General features: G+C 51.2%; 3 gene segments (V, D, J or C); all 3 read left to right on the top strand.

Annotated features, from left to right (window-relative positions):
- The first annotated feature begins 235 nt into the window (after positions 1-235).
- On the top strand, positions 236-3,908 carry LOC130458033 (immunoglobulin lambda constant 1-like). The segment is given in 3 exon segments: positions 236-313; positions 1,879-2,023; positions 3,482-3,908. Coding segments are annotated over 3 exon segments (543 nt in total).
- A 1,606-nt stretch (positions 3,909-5,514) lies between these two features.
- LOC100618048 (immunoglobulin lambda constant 1-like) lies at positions 5,515-9,205 on the top strand. The segment is given in 3 exon segments: positions 5,515-5,592; positions 7,161-7,305; positions 8,779-9,205. Coding segments are annotated over 3 exon segments (543 nt in total).
- Positions 9,206-10,812: 1,607 nt separating this feature from the next.
- LOC100618087 (immunoglobulin lambda constant 1-like) lies at positions 10,813-14,496 on the top strand. The segment is given in 3 exon segments: positions 10,813-10,890; positions 12,453-12,597; positions 14,070-14,496. Coding segments are annotated over 3 exon segments (543 nt in total).
- The last annotated feature ends 368 nt before the right edge of the window (positions 14,497-14,864 follow it).

Here is a 14,864-nt window from a genome sequence, read left to right on the forward strand (position 1 = left end):
CACAAGAAAGAAAGAACCAAAGCAGAGAGGATGAGGCAGGGGCCAGGCTGCACTCAGAGCAAGGTGTCCAGATCAAGAGAGGGGATGATGACACTGCACTGGGTTCTGCTCAGACTCTCAAACACAGGCACCCCTTCTGCACAACCCACTTTTGGAAGGACATTCACAACACAAAGGGCAATTTTTGTGACATGAAAGAGATCATTCCACGAAAGGGAACTGAGCTGATAGAGGGATGGCAGGTGAGACCCTTCAGGAATTTTTGAAGGGAACCTTCGGTATCCTGGATGAAGAAGATGAGATGAGCATTAGGGTGAGGAACACAAGATGCTCTTCAAGTAGCTAAAGGGCCACCACAACATGGAAGAGGAAGGAGGCTCATTCTGCCAAGATCCAAAACCCACAATCAGAAGTACCTCAACAAGGAAGTAGATTAGAGCACCTGGGAGGGGGAATTGGCTAACATTTGGAGCTCTCCATGGTGGAAGGAGCTCCCCTGCAGATTCCAAAAGAGGACTTGGTCTTCACAAGACACAATGCACTGCTGGGAATGCTGGACCAGGAAGTCATTGGATGAGAAGCCTCCCAGGGCTCTTATGACCTGGGAATCTGGGAGTCTGAGCCAGGGAGAGGATCAATGGGGTCAGAGAGCTCTTGAGGGAGGCCCATCTCCTTAGTGAGACACAACAACAGAGATACAAGGCAACCCTCATTGGCATGCCATCCCAACAGAAGAAGACAAAGCCACTTAATGAGGGAGGAAGGAGGCCACACATAGGTGTCTGAGCTGCATCCAAGAGCCCCTCTGCTCTTACTTGCTCCTAGGATAGACAGTCTGAGGGACTCTAGATCCCATCTCAGAGTGATATTCCTCTGTACAATGGGCATCAAATTTTCCAGGCCAGGACAGCCCAGAATGGTGGGAGCGAAGGACTCTGTAGGAACTGTGGACACCTACCAAGAGTTACGTAAATGCTTGGCACTGTGCTGGGCACATTCTGGGCACCTTATCAAGGTTGAATGATTATAAACATTGATTGAGGAGAGCTGAATTCTAAGAGCTTGCCATTCCTCATAGCTCACACACAAGAGGACCTGAAGCCTATGACCTCAGACTCTTCATTACCACATGGAATGCTCAACCTACACTTGGGGAAGCCCTGTTTTAGAAACAGGAGCTGGAAGCTCAGCCCAGAGCCTGCCTCAGGACACACATATGCCATTTCTGGCTCACTTAAGCAGCCCTGAATGTTCATCCTTCATGAACCCTGCCCTCATGGCCACAGCAACCCTCCAGGAAACAGTGAGATCTCCCTTGAGACAAAGGCACAAGATTCCATTCCAGGGCCAATCCTCCTGTCAGTCTGGATCAGGGAGTCAATCCCACCAGCCCTCTGAAACCCATGAAGAGAACAGAACACCCACAGCAAGAGTGTTGTTGAGGGGAAAAACAAAAGGGAAAATGAAAAATTAACTTGAAACCACTGCTACTGGGACATGTAGTCCCTTCTACTCTGGTCCTGATGGGAGTCACCTGGGAATTATGGGTGCCAACAGTTGGGAGGAAGGGTGGGGGGTGTATGGTAAGTGCACTGAGATAAACGTGACAGAAACACTCTGTGGCCTGACCTCGGAAAACTCACTACAAGCCCCAGCTCTGCCCCAGGGGAAATGTGCAGGTGATACTTGCAGGGAACATTCTGAAGTCTTGAACACATCCATTGGAAGTTCCATGGGAAGCCTCTTCCACAGGGACAATATGGAGCAACAAAATGTGAGCTGACGTCTTGGCTGTAGAAACAAGCCTTCACAGTCATGGACTCCTGCCTCAGCTCTCTGATGAAGGGGAAGGCCCTGACCAGGTGGGGATGAACCTAGTGGAGGGGCCAGTGTTCTTCTGTCACAGCTGCAGAGGGGGAAGGGGAAGGAGATGGGGGTCAGAGAAAAATCACTGGCAGGTTTTTGTGCGGGTCTGCTTCACAGTGTTATGTGTTCGGTGCTGGGACCAAGCTGACCGTCACAGGTGAGTCCCTGGTTTCCTTCTCTCCTTTTCTGGGATACTCAGGTCTCTGGGAAAGTGGCTTCTGATTTTCTCTTTCTCACTGGAGCTCTAAATTGGGCTCACGAATTATCCTCAAGGACCCTTGCCTTCCCATCTTTCTTCCCTTCGTACTTGGACTCTGAGGCAGCATTCTCCTTGGGGTGCTACCTCAGGGGCTTGGATGCTCTATGCCTGTAAGCCTTCAGGCTTTCCCAGCCTAAGTCCCTCTCCCTCCATTCTCTGGGGACAATGAACAAGCTTTGTCAATGTGCTCACCAAAGAGTTCAGGATTGGGTTGGGCTCAAGGGAAGCTAGAGGCTAAGGACAGGAAGCCCTCAGGGAGCATGGTCAAATGTGCATCTTCCAGGGGTTTTTAGTTCCTTCATTGGGACTTAGAGGGTGCAGGAAGGTGGGATGGTCACAAGGACCACTGCCTCAGAGGCTGCTCCAAGACATTCAGGAGATAAATTCCTGCCAAGGGGCATCCCTGAGAATATGGGGGATAGAGAAGAGGAAAGAAGCAGGAGAGAGAAGGCAGCCTAAGACAAAGGTGGGCAACTCAGGTAAAAAGAGGCTCCCTGCAAAAGATGGGCAGCAGGAAGGCAAAGGGAGAGCCTGGGTCAGAGTCTCAGTCCAGGGCTCAATGTCTCTCAACTTGGGGTCAAATGACCAGCACAGATTCCCCCAGCAAAGACACACTCCCTCACAGCAGAGCAATTGTGGAGGTCTCCAAATAGATCCATCCCCAAAGACTAACTGCCTCCCCAAGAAAGTCAGATTGGCCTGCCAAAGGACTGGTCAGGACAGACAAATAGACAGATCTGCTCATGGCCCTGGAGACAAAAGAGGACACTTCAGGGGAAGGAGGCAAAGCATACAGAGTATGGCAGAGGATCTAGGAGAGTCAGGAGGCTCCATAAGAATTCCCAGCATTCTACTGAGGTGAGGTTAAGGAGGAAAGTCCAAAAGGATCAAACTTCTCATAGAACAGGGGGCAGGGAAGCATGGTGACTTTGGGACCAGTTTAACCTGCCAAACGAACAACTGGAAGCCCAGAGAAGAAAATAGGAGAGCCCATAGAGACCCAGAAATTCATGCCAAAGTCAACAAAAGGACCCAGACTACAAGAGAGCAAAAACAGAGCATTCCAAATCACTGGACAAGAGGTCAAACAGGAATGCTGATTCTTAGTATTTGGGTCACCTTTGGCTACTCACTGGCACCCTCTGGACTCCATGTCCCTCTCTGTAACATGGGTGAATCAGTAGGAGGAAATCACCTTGCAACTGAAGATGGCTAGCACACTGATCCAGGCTAGCCAGCCCTTCCCAACAATGGCTGCTCAGACCTAAGCCTCTCTTAGGATCTGCTCAGCACCCTTGGGTCTGGGAGGTCTCAGATTCTCTATTTCGTCTCCTTGTCTTTGTATCTTCCTCCCAGGTCAGCCCAAGGCATCCCCCATGGTCATGGCCTATGGTCCATCCCAAGATGAGCTGATAACCCCCACAGCCACACTCACGTGCCTCATCAGTGGCTTCTACCCAGAGTCCCTGGATGTGGCCTGGACCAAGAATGGCTCCCCTGTGTCCAGTGGGGTGCACACCAGCAGGCCAGTCCGCCAGACTGACAACAAGTACTCAGCCAGCAGTTACCTCTCAGTCAACCCCAATCAATGGAGGGGAAATGCCGTATATATCTGCAAGGTGACCCATGAGGGCCAGGTCATACAGAAGGAGCTGTCTGCCAGCCAGTGCACATAGAGGCCCTCGCCCTCCAGGACCCCTCACTCCATCCCCACACATGGGCAGCCCCAGCTCATCAAACACTCTCCCATGCTTCTAATAAACTCTTTTCCTTTCTCATTCAATTGCCTCTCATGTCTTCTGTGTCAGGTCTCCCCTTTCCTCCCTTCATGGTGTCTCACAACTCAGGGCCCCTCCTGCCCCCCCATATCCAAAGCACAGCTGAGGCCAAGTCCTTGGCTACCCAAAAGATAAAAGATGCTGCCACCAGAGTCCAGGGACTGCACTGTGTCCCAGCATCCCAACCAAACCAGCGCAAGGTGGAGAGAGGAACAGGAACAGGGGAGAAGGGAGGACAAGAAAGAGATCACTGAAACAAAAGAGCCCTGAACATGATGGTCAAACTCTTGGTTCACAAAATAGCTCACACTCTTCAATAGCCATATACCCTTGGAGGAGACATCTCTTCTCCCTGGGCCTTGATTTCCTCAAATGCAAAAATGGCATTTTGGACTAGATGATGTTTAAGGTCCCCACTTGGTCTTTCACCTCTGGTAATCATAACTATGGCTGTCTGTGTTCAGAACCTTCATTTCAGCACAGAATGGAAATCCCAGAGGACAAACTCCCTCCTCCAGGAAAAGGTCATCTTTTATATGCATCATAATCCAGCCAGGGCCATTGGAAGTTTCCTCATTGAACCCTGCTCACAAAGAGTCAACCTCACAAGGACAGTTTAAACCAAGGCCTCTGGGCTACATGCCTGGCCCTCAGTCAAGTCAATAGTAACTGAGGATGATGGGGAAAGGTCAGAGGGTCACTGAAGGAGGGAGCACTATCCATGCCTGAGACCAGGACAAGGGAGCAATGAATGGGCCCTGGGATGCAATGGAAGTGAGCTTCTTTGGCAATCACTCTAACAGGAGAGGAGGTCCCATCCAAGTACCCAGAGTCAGAGCTGTGTAGCCCTGGGCCATGCACAGCACTCCTAGAGCCTCAGTTTCCAGAAATGGGTGGTTTCTGAGGCCCCTCCAGTACTGAGACTAAGATCCTAGGAGAGGAGGCTGGAAGCACTAATCCAAGCAAGGGGAAGATATGACCTCTGTTCAGTCTCAAAGAATGACATCAGGGATAGTGAGCCTAGATGGGGCTAGTTCCACTTCCACAATGAATCTCTGTGCTCTCAGGTACTGTTTGAGGGACAAGACACTAGACTCTGAGCTAACCAGGATGAAGTCCATTTGAACCATAGATTCGAGGAATCTTTCCTTGACTCTGGCTCTGGCTCTCTCCACACTCCACCTCTTCTCTCTTTCTCCTTCTTCTGTCTCTCTCTCCCCCTCTGAGCCTGAAGGCTCCATTCCTGACCAAGACTTCTGTGCAGCGATGGGGGCAGAGAGTCCTTTTCCTCTCCTGGGGTCTGCCTGAAGATGTGGCTGCTGTTCACAAGAGCAGGACAGGAGGGACATTACAAAGGAACAAACCAGTCTGGAGTGTCACAAGAAAGAAAGACCAAAGCAGAGAGGATGAGGCAGGGGCCAGGCTGCACTCAGAGCAAGGTGTCCAGATCAAGAGAGGGGATGATGACACTGCACTGGGTTCTGCTCAGACTCGCAAACACAGGCACCCCTTCTGCACAACCCACTTTTGGAAGGGCATTCACAACACAAAGGGCAATTTTTGTGACATGAAAGAGATCATTCCACGAAAGGGAACTGAGCTGATAGAGGGATGGCAGGTGAGGCCCTTCAGGAATTGTTGAAGGGAACCTTCGGTATCCTGGATGAAGAAGATGAGATGAGCATCAGGGTGAGGAACACAAGATGCTCTTCAAGTAGCTAAAGGGCCACCACAACATGGAAGAGGAAGGAGGCTCATTCTGCCAAGATCCAAAACCCACAAGCAGAAGTACCTCAACAAGGAAATAGATTAGAACCCCTGGGAGGGGGAATTGGCTAACATTTGGAGCTCTCCATGGTGGAATGAACACCCCTGCAGATTCCGAAAGAGGACTTGGTCTTCACAAGCCACAATGCACTGCTGGGAATGCTGGACCAGGAAGCCTTTGGATGAGAAGCCTCCCAGGGCTCTTATGAGCTGGGAATCTGGGATTCTGAGCCAGGGAGAGGATCAATGGGGCCAGAGAGCTCTTGAGGGAGGCCCATCTCCTTAGTGAGACACAACAACAGAGATACAAGGCAACCCTCATTGGCATGCCATCTCAACAGAAGAAGACAAAGCCACTTAATGAGGGAGGAAGGAGGCAACACATAGGGGTCTGAGCTGCATCCAAGAGTCCCTCTGCTCTTACTTGCTCCTAGGATGCACAGTCTGGGGGATTCTAGACCTCATCTCAGAGTGATATTCTTCTGTACAAAGGGCATCAAATTCTCCAGGCCAGGACAGCCCAGAATGGTGGGAGCGAAGGACTCTGTAAGAACTGTGGACAACTACCAAGTGTTAGGTAAATGCTTGGCACCGTGCTGGGCACATTCTGGGCACCTTATCAAGGTTGAATGATTATAATCATTGATTGAGGAGAGCTGAATTCTAAGAGCTTGTCATTCCTCGTGGCTCACACACAAGAGGACCTGAAGCCTATGACCTCAGACTCTTCATTACCACCTGGGATGGCCAACCTACACTTGGGGAAGCCCTGATTTTAGAAACAGGAGCTGGAAGCTCAGCCCAGAGCCTGCCTCAGGACACACATATGCCATTTCTGGCTCACTTAAGCAGCCCTGAATGCTCACCCTTCATGAACCCTGCCCTCATGGCCACAGCAACCCTCCAGGAAACAGTGAGATCTCCCTTGAGACAAAGGCACAAGATTCCATTCCAGGGCCAATCCTCCTGTCAGTCTGGATCAGGGAGTCAATCCCACCAGCCCTCTGAAGCCCATGAAGAGAACAGAACACCCACAGCAAGAGTGTTGTTGAGGGGAAAAACAAAAGGGAAAATGAAAGATTAACTTGAAACCACTGCTACTGGGACATGTAGTCCCTTCTGCTCTGGTCCTGATGGGAGTCACCTGGGAATTATGGATGCCAAGATTTGGGAGGAAGGGTGGGGGATGGATGGTAACTGCTTTGAGATACAAACGAGACAGAAGCACTGTGGTGTGTAACCTGGGAAAAGTAACTACAAGCCTCAGCTCTGTACCAGGAGAACTGAACAGGTGATGCTTGCAGGTGACATTCTGAACTCTTGGATACATCAAGGGGATGTTCCATGGGATGCCTCGTCCACAGGGATAATATGGAGCAACAAAATGTGAGCTGACGTCTTGGCTGTAGAGGCAAGCCTTCACGGTCATGGACTCCTGCCTCAGCTCTCTGATGAAGGGGAAGGCCCTGACCAGGTGGGGATGAACCTAGTGGAGGGGCCAGTGTTCCTCTGTCACAGCTGCAGAGGGGGAAGGGGAAGGAGATGGGGGTCAGAGAAAAATCACTGGCAGGTTTTTGTGCGGGTCTGCTTCACAGTGTTTCGTGTTTGGCCGGGGGACCAGGCTGACCGTCACAGGTGAGTCCCTGGTTTCCTTCTCTCCTTTTCTGGGACACTCAAGCCTCTGGGAAAGTGGCTCCTGATCTTCTCTTCCTCACTGGAGATCCAAATTGGGCTCACAAATTTTGCTCAAGGACCTTTGCCTTCCCATCCTTCCTCCCTTTGTCCCTAGACTCTGAGGCAGCATTCTCCTTGGGGTGCTACCTCAGGGGCTTGGGTGCTCTATGCTGTAAATCTTCAGGCTTTGCCAGCCTAACTCCCTCTCCCTCCATTCTCTGGGGAAAATGAACAAGCTTTGTCAATGTGCTCACCAAAGAGTTCAGGACTGGGTTGGGCTCAAGGGAAGCTAGAGGCTAAGGACAGGGAGCCCTCAGGGAGCATGGTCAAATGTATGCTCCTTTCACGGACTTTTTAGTTCCTTTGCTGGGACCTAGAGGGAGCAGGAAGGTGGGATGGTCACAAGGACCACTGCCTCAGAGGCTGCCCCAAGACATTCAGGAGATAAATTCCTGCCAAGGGGCATCCCTGAGAATATGGGGGATAGAGAAGAGGAAAGAAGCAGGAGAGAGAAGGCAGCCTAAGACAAAGGTGGGCAACTCAGGTAAAAAGAGGCTCCCTGCAAAAGATGGGCAGCAGGAAGGCAAAGGGAGAGCCTGGGTCAGAGTCTCAGTCCAGGGCTCAATGTCTCTCAACTTGGGGCCAACTGACCAGCACAGATTCCCCCAGCAAAGACACACTCCCTCACAGCAGAGCAATTGTGGAGGTCTCCAAATAGATCCATCCCAAAAGACTAACTGTCTCCCCAAGAAAGTCAGATTGAGCCTGCCAAAGGGCTGCTCAGGACAGACAAATAGACAGATCTGCTCATGGCCCTGGAGACAAAAGAGGACACTTCAGGGGAAGGAGGCAAAGCATACAGAGTATGGCAGAGGATCTAGGAGAGTCAGGAGGCTCCATAAGAATTCCCAGCATTCTACTGAGGTGAGGTTAAGGAGGAAAGTCCAAAAGGATCAAACTTCTCATAGAACAGGGGGCAGGGAAGGATGGGGGTGTCTTGGGGACCAGTTTAATCTGCCAAACAAACAGCTCAACAACTGGAAGCCCAGAGTAGAGAAGAGGAGAGCCCATGGAGACCCAGAAATTCATGCCAAAGTCAACAAAAGGACCCAGACTACAAGAGAGCACAAACAGAGCATTCCAAATCACTGGACAAGAGGTCAAACAGGAATGCTGATTCTTAGTATTTGGGTCACCTTTGGCTACTCACTGGCACCCTCTGGCACTCCATGTCCCTCTCTGTAACATGGGTGAATCAGTAGGAGGAAATCACCTTGCAACTGAAGATGGCTAGCACACTGATCCAGGCTAGCCAGCCCTTCCCAACAATGGCTGCTCAGACCTAAGTCTCTCTTAGGATCTGCTCAGCATCCTTGGGTCTGGGAGGTCTCAGATTCTCTATTTCGTCTCCTTGTCTTTGTATCTTCCTCCCAGGTCAGCCCAAGGCATCCCCCATGGTCATGGCCTATGGTCCATCCCAAGATGAGCTGATAACCCCCACAGCCACACTCACGTGCCTCATCAGTGGCTTCTACCCAGAGTCCCTGGATGTGGCCTGGACCAAGAATGGCTCCCCTGTGTCCAGTGGGGTGCACACCAGCAGGCCAGTCCGCCAGACTGACAACAAGTACTCAGCCAGCAGTTACCTCTCAGTCAACCCCAATCAATGGAGGGGAAATGCCGTATATATCTGCAAGGTGACCCATGAGGGCCAGGTCATACAGAAGGAGCTGTCTGCCAGCCAGTGCACATAGAGGCCCTCGCCCTCCAGGACCCCTCACTCCATCCCCACACATGGGCAGCCCCAGCTCATCAAACACTCTCCCATGCTTCTAATAAACTCTTTTCCTTTCTCATTCAATTGCCTCTCATGTCTTCTGTGTCAGGTCTCCCCTTTCCTCCCTTCATGGTGTCTCACAACTCAGGGCCCCTCCTGCCCCCCCATATCCAAAGCACAGCTGAGGCCAAGTCCTTGGCTACCCAGAAGATAAAAGATGCTGCCACCAGAGTCCAGGGACTGCACTGTGTCCCAGCATCCCAACCAAACCAGCGCAAGGTGGAGAGAGGAACAGGAACAGGGGAGAAGGGAGGACAAGAAAGAGATCACTAAAACAAAAGAGCCCTGAACATGATGGTCAAACTCTTGGTTCACAAAATAGCTCACACTCTTCAATAGCCATATACCCTTGGAGGAGACAACTCTTCTCCCTGGGCCTTGATTTCCTCAAATGCAAAAATGGCATTTTGGACTAGATGATGTTTAAGATCCCCACTTGGTCTTTCACCTCTGGTAATCATAACTATGGCTGTCTGTGTTCAGAACCTTCATTTCAGCACAGAATGGAAATCCCAGAGGACAAACTCCCTCCTCCAGGAAAAGGTCATCTTTTATATGCATCATAATCTAGCCAGGGCCATTGGAAGTTTCCTCATTGAACCCTGCTCACAAAGAGTCAACCTCACAAGGACAGTTTAAACCAAGGCCTCTGAGCTACATGCCTGGCCCTCAGTCAAGTCAATAGTAACTGAGGATGATGGGGAAAGGTCAGAGGGTCACTGAAGGAGGGAGCACTATCCATGCCTGAGACCAGGACAAGGGAGCAATGAATGGGCCCTGGGATGCAATGGAAGTGAGCTTCTTTGGCAATCACTCTAACAGGAGAGGAGGTCCCATCCAAGTACCCAGAGTCAGAGCTGTGTAGCCCTGGGCCATGCACAGCACTCCTAGAGCCTCAGTTTCCAGAGATGGGTGGTTTCTGAGGTCTCTCCAGTACTGAGACTAAGATCCTAGGAGAGGAGGCTGGAAGCACTAATCCAAGCAAGGGGAAGATATGACCTCTGTTCAGGCTCGAAGAATCACATCAGGGATAGTGAGCCTAGATGGGGCTAGTTCCACTTCCACAATGAATCTCTGTGCTCTCAGGTACTGTTTGAGGGACAAGACACTAGACTCTGAGCTAACCAGGATGAAGTCCATTTGAACCATAGACTCGAGGTATCTTTCCCTGACTCTGGCTCTGGCTCTCTCCACACTCCACCTCTTCTCTCTTTCTCCTTCTTCTGTCTCTCTCTCCCCCTCTGAGCCTGAAGGCTCCATTCCTGACCAAGACTTCTGTGCAGGAATGGGGGCAGAGAGTCCTTTTCCTCTCCTGGGGTCTGCCTGAAGATGTGGCTGCTGTTCACAAGAGCAGGACAGGAGGGACATTACAAAGGAACAAACCAGTCTGGAGTGTCACAAGAAAGAAAGAACCAAAGCAGAGAGGATGAGGCAGGGGCCAGGCTGCACTCAGAGCAAGGTGTCCAGATCAAGAGATGGGATGATGACACTGCACTGGGTTCTGCTCAGACTCTCAAACACAGGCACCCCTTCTGCACAACCCACTTTTGGAAGGGCATTCACAACACAAAGGGCAATTTTTGTGACATGAAAGAGATCATTCCACGAAAGGGAACTGAGCTGATAGAGGGATGGCAGGTGAGACCCATCAGGAATTGCTGAAGGGAACCCTCGGTATCCTGGATGAAGCAGATGAGATGAGGATCACGGTGAGGAACACAAGATGCTCTTCAAGTAGCTAAAGGGCCACCACAACATGGAAGAGGAAGGAGGCTCATTCTGCCAAGATCCAAAACCCACAATCAGAAGTACCTCAACAAGGAAATAGATTAGAGCCCCTGCGAGGGGGAATTGGCTAACATTTGGAGCTCTCCATGGTGGAATGAGCTCCCCTACAGATTCCCAAAGGGGACTTGGTCTTCACAAGACACAATGCACTGCTGGGAATGCTGGACCAGGAAGTCATTGGATGAGAAGCCTCCCAGGGCTCTTATGAGCTGGGAATCTGGGAGTCTGAGCCACGGAGAGGATCCATGGGGCCAGAGAGCTCTTGAGGGAGGCCATCTCCTTAGTGAGACAACAACAGAGATACAAGGCAACCCTCATTGGCATGCCATCCCAACAGAAGAAGACAAAGCCACTTAATGAGGGAGGGATGATGCCACACATGGGTGCCTGAGCTGCATCCAAGAGCCCCTCTGCTCTTACTTGCTCCTAGGATAGACAGTCTGGGGGATTCTAGACCTCATCTCAGAGTGATATTCCTCTGTACAAAGGGCATCAAATTTTCCAGGCCAGGACAGCCCAGAATGGTGGGAGCGAAGGACTCTGTAGGAACTGTGGACACCTACCAAGAGTTACGTAAATGCTTGGCACTGTGCTGGGCACATTCTGGGCACCTTATCAAGGTTGAATGATTATAAACATTGATTGAGGAGAGCTGAATTCTAAGAGCTTGCCATTCCTCATAGCTCACACACAAGAGGACCTGAAGCCTATGACCTCAGACTCTTCATTACCACATGGAATGCTCAACCTACACTTGGGGAAGCCCTGTTTTAGAAACAGGAGCTGGAAGATCAGCCCAGAGCCTACCTCAGGACACACATATGCCATTTCTGGCTCACTTAAGCAGCCCTGAATGCTCATCCTTCATGAACCCTGCCCTCATGGCCACAGCAACCCTCCAGGAAACAGTGAGATCTCCCTTCAGACAAAGGCACAAGATTCCATTCCAGGGCCAATCCTCCTGTCAGTCTGGATCAGGGAGTCAATCCCACCAGCCCTCTGAAGCCCATGAAGAGAACAGAACACCCACAGCAAGAGTGTTGTTGAGGGGAAAAACAAAAGGGAAAATGAAAGATTAACTTGAAACCACTGCTACTGGGACATGTAGTCCCTTCTGCTCTGGTCCTGATGGGAGTCACCTGGGAATTATGGGTGCCAAGAGTTGGGAGAAAGGGTGGGGGTTGTATGGTAAGTGCACTGAGATAAACGTGACAGAAACACTCTGTGGCCTGACCTCGGAAAACTCACTACAAGCCCCAGCTCTGCCCCAGGAGAAATGAGCAGGTGATACTTGCAGGGAACATTCTGAAGTCTTGGACACATCCATTGGATGTTCCATGGGAAGCCTCTTCCACAGGGATAATATGGAGCAACAAAATGTCAGCTGAGGTCTTGGCTGTAGAGGCAAGCCTTCACAGTCATGGACTCCTGCCCCAGCTCTCTGATGAACGGGAAGGCCCTGACCAGGTGGGGATGAACCTAGTGGAGGGGCCAGTGTTCCTCTGTCACAGCTGCAGAGGGGGAAGGGGAAGGAGATGGGGGTGAGAGAAAAATCACTGGCAGGTTTTTGTGCGGGTCTGCTTCACAGTGTTATGTGTTTGGTGGTGGGACCAAGCTGATCATCGAAGGTGAGTCCCTGGTTTCCTTCTCTCCTTTTCTGGGACACTCAGGTCTCTGGGAAAGTGGCTTCTGATTTTCTCTTCCTCACTAGAGCTCTAAATTGGGTTCACGAATTTTGCTCAAGGACCTTTGCCTTCCCATCCTTCTTCCCTTCGTCCTTGGACTCTGAGGCAGCATTCTCCTTGGGGTGCTACCTCAGGGGCTTGGGTGCTCTATGCCTGTAAACCTTCAGGCTTTCCCAGCCTAACTCCCTCTCCCTCCATTCTCTGGGGACAATGAACAAGCTCTGTCAATGTGCTCACCAAAGAGTTCAGGACTGGGTTGGGCTCAAGGGAAGCTAGAGGCTAAGGACAGGGAGCCCTCAGGGAGCATGGTCAAATGTATGCTTCTTCCAGGGACTTTTTAGTTCCTTTGCTGGGACCTAGAGGGAGCAGGAAGGTGGGATGGTCACAAGGACCACTGCCTCAGAGGCTGCCCCAAGACATTCAGGAGATAAATTATGCCAAGGGGCATCCCTGAGAATATGGGGGATAGAGAAGAGGAAAGAAGCAGGAGAGAGAAGGCAGCCTAAGACAAAGGTGGGCAACTCAGGTAAAAAGAGGCTCCCTGCAAAAGATGGGCAGCAGGAAGGCAAAGGGAGAGCCTGGGTCAGAGTCTCAGTCCAGGGCTCAATGTCTCTCAACTTGGGGTCAACTGACCAGCACAGATTCCCCCAGCAAACACACTCCCTCACAGCAGAGCAATTGTGGAGGTCTCCAAATAGATCCATCCCCAAAGACTAACTGCCTCCCCAAGAAAGTCAGATTGCGCATGCCAAAGGACTGCTCAGGACAGACAAATAGACAGATCTGCTCATGGCCCTGGAGACAAAAGAGGACACTTCAGGGGAAGGAGGCAAAGCATACAGAGTATGGCAGAGGATCTAGGAGAGTCAGGAGGCTCCATAAGAATTCCCAGCATTCTACTGAGATGAGGTTAAGGAGGAAAGTCCAAAAGGATCACACTTCTCATAGAGCATGGGGCAGGGAAGCATGGGGGGTGACTTGGGGACGAGTTTAACCTGCCAAACAAACAGCTGGACAACTAGAAGCCCAGAGTAGAGAAGAGGAGAGCCCATGGGGACCCAGAAATTCATGCCAAAGTCAACAAAAGGACCCAGACTACAAGAGAGCACAAACAGAGCATTCCAAATCACTGGACAAGAGGTCAAACAGGAATGCTGATTCTTAGTATTTGGGTCACCATTGGCTACTCACTTGCACCCTTTGGCACTCTATGTCCCTCTCTGTAACATGGGTGAAGCAGTAGGAGGAAATCACCTTGCAACTGAAGGTGGCTAGCACATTGATCCAGTCTGGCCAACCTTTCCCAACAATGGCTCTCCAGACCTAAGCCTCTCTTGGGATCTGCTCAGCACCCTTGGGTCTGGGGGCTCTCAGGTTCTCTATTTCGTCTCCTTGTCTTTCTATCTTCCTCCCAGGTCTGCCCAAGGCATCCCCCATGGTCATGACCTATGGTCCATCCCAGGATGAGCTGAGAACCCCCACAGTCACACTCACGTGTCTCATCAGTGGCTTCTACCCAAGATCCCTGGATGTGGCCTGGACCAAGAATGGCTCCCCTGTGTCCAGTGGGGTGCTCACCAGCCAGCCAGTCCGCCAGACTGACAACAAGTACTCAGCCAGCAGTTACCTCTCAGTCAACTCCAATCAATGGGGGAGAGAAGACATATTTATCTGCAAGGTGACCCATGAGGGCCAGGTCATACAGAAGGAGCTGTCTGCCAGCCAGTGCACATAGAGGCCCTCACCCTCCAGGACCCCTCACTCCATCCCCACACATGGGCAGCCCCAGCTCATCAAACACTCTCCCAGGCTTCTAATAAAGACTTTTCCTTTCTCATTCAATTGCCTCTCATGTCTTCTGTGTCAGGTCTCCCCTTCCCTCCCTTCATGGTGTCTCACAACTCAGGGCCCCTCCTGCCCCCCATATCCAAAGCACAGCTGAGGCTAAGCATTTGGCTACATGGAAGATGAAAGATGCTGCCAGCAGAGTCCAGGGAATGCACAGTGTCCCAGCAACCAAATCACAGGAGCACAAGGAGGGGGTGGGAAGAGGAAAAGGAACAGAGCAGGAGGGAGGCTGGCCAGGCAAGGGGAGGGACAGGATCATACTGGAGACTCTGATCACACCAGTTCACCTCAAGGGAATGGGAGGAAAAAGCCCCTTCCATTCTGAGAACCTATGAGTGACAGGGGATTGGACGGGACCAACC

This window comes from Monodelphis domestica, chromosome 3 (assembly GCF_027887165.1).
Source record: "Monodelphis domestica isolate mMonDom1 chromosome 3, mMonDom1.pri, whole genome shotgun sequence".
NCBI lineage: Eukaryota > Metazoa > Chordata > Mammalia > Didelphimorphia > Didelphidae > Monodelphis > Monodelphis domestica.